The sequence below is a fragment of the Egretta garzetta genome, unplaced genomic scaffold (assembly GCF_000687185.1).
Source record: "Egretta garzetta isolate BGI_Z169 unplaced genomic scaffold, ASM68718v1 scaffold14, whole genome shotgun sequence".
Taxonomy (NCBI): Eukaryota; Metazoa; Chordata; class Aves; order Pelecaniformes; family Ardeidae; genus Egretta; species Egretta garzetta.
The window spans coordinates 7,888,768-7,894,413 of NW_009259588.1; the positions used below are offsets into that span (position 1 = coordinate 7,888,768).

Here is a 5,646-nt window from a genome sequence, read left to right on the forward strand (position 1 = left end):
ATGATTGCCTGGGAATGCCTGGGGAATCTGGCTGCGGGTAATCTGAATTAGGGGAGAAGTTAACGAAACACAGGAGGATATTGGAGTGCCTTAGCGCAAGGGCTGTTGCCCAACATGCACGTTGCTGTCTGAGTTCATAGAAAATCATCCCACTGGAGCCTTACGTCCGGTATCAGGGGGAAAAAAAATGCAAGAGAAAACCCAAAACAAACCAAAACACAGCAGATTGCTCAATGCTGCCTGTAGGCCAGCTAGAAGAGCAAAAAACAACAACAAAAGATATCCCTTAACGTAGTCTACTTGGCTGAAGCCCAGCCCTGCCCACGGGAACAGCCTCCAGAGGGGCAAGAAGAGCACCCCCTCTCCCTGTCCTGCGTGGGGAAGCTGCGGGCATGGGCTGGGGCACGGTACCCGGTGCCCGCTCCCCGTCAAGGCCCCCCGTGAAACGCTCAGGTGGCAATTACTGCTGGCGGCACTGCAATCACGGAGACTCTGGCCCAAATAGGAAATGCTGGGTGTATTTTCCAGTGCTAGCCAGGGCTGCTGGGCAAGGCAGGAGGGGAGGGAAAAATGAGCATTTCCATGGGAACTTTTTTGACCGGTTCATTTTAGGATCACTGCATGAGTATTGGTTCTTCTCCTCTGTGCCCCAGCCCCGACGGCACAATACTGTCGCGCCAGGGAAGAGGGGCTCTCTGAAGGCGAATGGCAGCGAGTAAAGAAGCAGTTGGCGAGATGCTCTGCTCAGTGCTGAGGGTTTGTCACCAAAGGCCTTTGCCCTATGTCTCCAACCCTGGCAGAGCTTCAGAGCGACTCAGGGTCTGGCCAACCGGCCGCGCACAGTTGTGACGGAACGCAGCTGCATGGAGCGGCGTAACGGCGGCAGAGCCTTTTCCCACAAAAAAAAAAAATGCCAACGCTCGCAGTGATTTTCAACCCCAAGGACCTTTGCCTACGAATCCTCTCAGCTTCCTTGCCACCTCCATAGCCTATCAACAAATCAACTTGGTTTCTCTTTCACAGAGCGTTATGTTTCCCACTTCTTCCTTTGGCACAAGGGAAAAACAGTCGCAGAGGCTTCCCAGGCTGAGCTGGAGACAGGGCTGCAGCCATAGCTATGAGCGAGGAAAACGCTGCTTGTTTTCACTTGCTACCCAGAGCCTGACAGCCCGTTACGCAAAATCAGCAGCAAAGCTCCCCCCACTTTCACACACAAAAAAACAACAACCCCACAACCCCAAAAACTTATGTAACTCCACAACTAATCTTCGCTAATCTTGAGCAAGGCATTTAAATCCAGGGAATAAGCCTATTCTTCTCACCCCCAACAGCCTGTCTGTACAGCAAAAAGGGAAACAAATAAAGCAAAGTTCACAGCCTTGCGAATATTCCTTTCGTTGAGAGCAAAGAGGCAATGTGTCCTGGGGCTGCTCCGAAGTAAACCCTCCTGCCCTGCCGTTTCCCATGCACAGCGGCTGAGGACCTTAAGAGAAAAGCTGCTTTGGGACCGATTACCACTTGCTCTTAGCTAAAGCATGGAAATCTCTACTCTCGCAGCGTACCATTGCCTTGCTTTTGTCTGGTATTTTTTTGTCGCCTATTCAATCATGCACGTAAGAACAGAAGAGCGGCCATCTGAAGTGTTCCTTTACGGTGGGCAGTGGAAATATTTGACAGTCCTCAATCTGGTAAGCAAATCGCGTTGTACAGTGATACCAATATGTCTATTTGTTTGTCTGCCATCTGTGCCTCAAGACATATGCAGCTGGTATATTTGCTGCTGTTAAACTGCTTCCTTTAACGGTTTATACCCCAAAGGAAACCAAGTAGGGATCCATGCTTGTGCTGTGAAATGTAGTCACGGGTTTTGTGCAGAAAGAATATTGGCTGGTGAGCTGCTTGGCTTTCAGAAAGTCCTCTGAAGCTGACTGCCTCCTTGTGAAAGAGATAAGCTACCGGCGAGGAGAAGGACAGAAAGGTAGGGTATCTCCAGCCAGGACATGTGCAGGTTTGATGCGTGTTATCTAACCCTTAATTCAATACACATTATAATGCCGCTTGGAGTTTTAGTTCCATTTTTTAATAGGCTTTTATGTCCCGTAAATTAAAGAAAATGTAAACCAAAGCATAGCACAGTGCTAATTTAGCCATCCAGGGGACATGCTTAGTTTGATGATCACTTGAGAGCACGAGGGAAAGAAAATTCCAGCCTGCAGAGAGAGGTGCTTGTGACATTATTACATGTTTTAATGGTGCTACCAACTGCTTGCTGCATTTCCTAAAAGTATGCAGAAAAACATGGACCGTAATGTGTGCTGGTTCTCCTAATAAGCTTATGTTTCACATGATAGAAAGCAAAAGGAAAGCACGTGAGATACCCTGGGGCGAGAAGGCTTGTTCACAGCCCAATTGGTTCATCAGTGACTCATGGCAGTAGCGGCAATGGGGTGGAAAGACCGGGCATGTGGAAAGGGTTCCTATAAGGGACAAATTTCAGGGACACTTGCTAATGTGAAGGATGACCGCAGGGACATCCGCAGCCTTTTGTCCGTTCTGCGTGACCATCAGAGTTAAATGTCAGTGGGAGGTCTGGCCTGGGGTATGTTCATCTCTACTTTGACTCTTGAGAAGGAGACGCCCCATGGTGTTGTTCAGTGGAAGCCTAAAGGTTCCCCAGCTCCAGGTGGGGCCTTTGGAGACTCCCAGGGGGTTGGGAAATTTGCATCCCTTCCAACCTCAACCACTCTGTGATTCTGTGAAATATTTGCAACCAAGATGCAGGGAATCGCACGTGAGGTGGCTACAACAGCCCAGGCTTCAGGGAGCCACAGCGCCCTTTTCAACGGCCAAGGCGGCTGTGGAAGGACAAGGGCACGTTTATTGCTGCAGTCAGGATGGCACATGTATGGTTTGCTGCAACGTTGCCTTTGTATCAGTGCATCTAGGCTTTTCGTGATGTTTTAAAAAAATTTTTCTTTTTGAAATGCCAGTGATCAAATGGTCAGGATTCAACAACATTAAGGACCTTCAGTTCGTCCTGCTGGGACGTATGTCAGTGGACTAAAACACCAGCAGCCACGTCCCAGGCAAGGGGCTGTGTGCCCAGCTCCTCTCCTTTGTTTTTTGGGGACAGCTGGCCCCATTAAAGCACCAGCCATACTTTCAGGCAAAACAGCACCTCCACCCCCATCCCCTGGCACCATTATAGTGAGATCTATCACTCAGTATATGAGACAGCTCTAAAACATGAGATCAAGAGGAGAAAGCAAGTAACCCACCTCCCAGTATTTGGGTTGCAGAGACACTCATTGACATGATCATCCAGCTTCCCTTAGTGACCAGCAGTGGATGATCAGGGAAAGGCTGCACAAGACAAGAGCGTGTGTAAGCATAAAATGAACTTTCCATGGCTCTACCCGCACGCTGACACAGTGACTTACCCAGCCAGAAAACAAATCCAGGCCGAGGTAACTAAGACCCATTCAAAGCCTCTCCTTCAGCTAGCTAAGGGGAAAACATACCTGTGAGTGCCTTGTGTGAAACAGCAGCTCATTTTGTCGGTGTAAACCTGCATCCTGAGAACCGAATTGGCTGCCTCTTTGCTTCTGTGTTATAATTTAATCGTCCATCCCTGTTCACTTTCTTCTTTGCCTTCTTTTCTTAGAAACCTCTACCAGATTTTCCCTTTGGTTATTCTTTTCTGCAAGCTGGAAGTCCGAGCCTTTTTCATCTCTCTTCACAAAGGGCTGCTTCTTTCATTAAAGCATCCTCGTTGCCCTTTGCAGTAGTTTTTCTAGTTTCAGGAAGGGGTAAGTAGGGCAGGCTGCAGCCGTCGAGCTATGAGCACAGCATGGATTTATACAGTGGCCTAAAGGTGTTCCCTTGCCTGTTTATTTCTTCTTAACAATTCTTAACTCTCTACTTGTCTTTTTTTGATTACTGGTGAGCAAAGAGATGGCAATTTGAGAGTGCTATCCATAGCGAGTCCAACATTTCTTTCCTGGATGGCGATAGTTAATTTAGAACCCAGTGTTGAAAAATATATAATTGAAGTTGCTTTTTTTCTGAAACGCGTTACATTGCATTTACCAACACTGATTTTCACCTGCTATTTGATCTCTCAGGCACTCAGTATCCTGAGATTCTTTGGCAATTTTGCAGCCAGGCTTCGCTTTGACAGAAAAAAGAAAAAGAAAAAAAAAAAAAAAGATTTACAAAGCTTTACCAGCTCAGTGTTTGCTCCCTTCCCCAGCTCATTTACGGATCCGCTGAACAGCTCAGGTCTCATTAAATTTCTGTGAGCGGGGGCCCTTTGTCTCCCGTCTTTTAACCACTTATTGATCCAACCCTGACACTAAAATGGAGCTGTCAGCCAATGGGGAGATGGTTTGGGCTGAAGATGTTGCCTCTCTCTCACACAGAAAACGTGGCAATGGGGCAGGGTGTGCAAAATCACTCCTTCATGGCCGGTAGGCCTTCTTCTACAGAGATGCGTTTTTTTTCAAGAAAGGCTTGCCAAAAAGGGGAAGGGTTCCAAGGAGAGATATGCCTTCATCCCTCTTTCTCCCGTTGATCTGGACAGCGTTTGTTGGTATCTTCAGGTGGCAAAATTTTCCCAAGCCACTGTATAAGAGAGGAAGAGGGTGAGAAGACTGTATGGCCCAGGGGGCCGTGGAGCTCCCTGTGGGTCTCCACAGGACCTAGAAGAGCTGTCCCATGGTTTGGCATTAAACCCTTCCCCATTGTTGCTGACGAACATCAAGGAACAAGAGGTGGTTGTCAGCTACAGATGTCCATCAGGTGCACACCCAATGTGTTACATTTCTGCACCTTTGGAAGTATCCCCAGGGAGCGCCTTGGGAAGCCAGGAGGTATGGTCCCAGGGAAGAAGAGCAGGCAAAAGCTTCCCGCTGGGCTGTGCTGGTTCAATGGAGCTGCTGCACTGGGCAGGGCTGGGCTGTGCCTTGGAGGCTTCCCCAGAGCCAGGCACTCAGAGCGCTCACCCAGTTCTTCTGCCCGACTGCGATTGCCTGGCTTCTGGCACTGGCTGGCTAAACTGCTTGGAAATTTCCCCCCCAAACTCCTTTTAGCTCTTTGGAATCACATTTAAAAATTTCCTTCTGTGGAAAGCTGCTGCGGCTGGCTCGCTCTGATCCGAAATGAAAATACCGGGAAATGCGACATTTTCAAGGGATAGAAATGCAGCTTGACTCCTAGCTCTGCTGGAGGGATGCTGGAAGAAATTTCTTCTAGATATGACCCTCTTTTAACACCTCATTCAATTCCTCGCTAATCATGCAGCTCTCCCAAGAGAGCTACAGCTCTGACGTTACTTCAGCTTCATTTACCTAGCTAAACATCATAGCAATCAAGATTCAGAAAGGAAGCACTTTTTGTAGGGGAGGGGGAAAAAGATAAGTGGGGCTTGTATCAAAGGAGTTCATTGACCGATTATTGAACAGGCAGAAATGACAGAAAAAATACAGTTTTGTATTCATTTGTCTGTGACACAAAACAGTACAAGCTGAATCATTCAGTGCCTGAAATATCTGAGCTCATAAAAATCTGCTCACTGCTGTAAATCTATCAGTAAATCATTGCATAATGAGCACACTGCACCTTTAAAAACTATTAATTGCATTCCTG

General features: G+C 47.8%; 1 protein-coding gene across 1 annotated transcript in view; it reads left to right on the forward strand.

Moving 5' to 3' along the window:
* The first annotated feature begins 1,535 nt into the window (after nucleotides 1-1,535).
* Nucleotides 1,536-5,646, forward strand: part of LOC104125503 (androgen dependent TFPI regulating protein) — a 32,238-nt gene continuing 28,127 nt past the window's right edge. Inside the window, exon 1 of the mRNA XM_009637965.1 lies at nucleotides 1,536-1,688. Coding sequence (XP_009636260.1) covers nucleotides 1,536-1,688 — 153 coding nt within the window. The remainder of the gene's footprint in view (nucleotides 1,689-5,646) is intronic.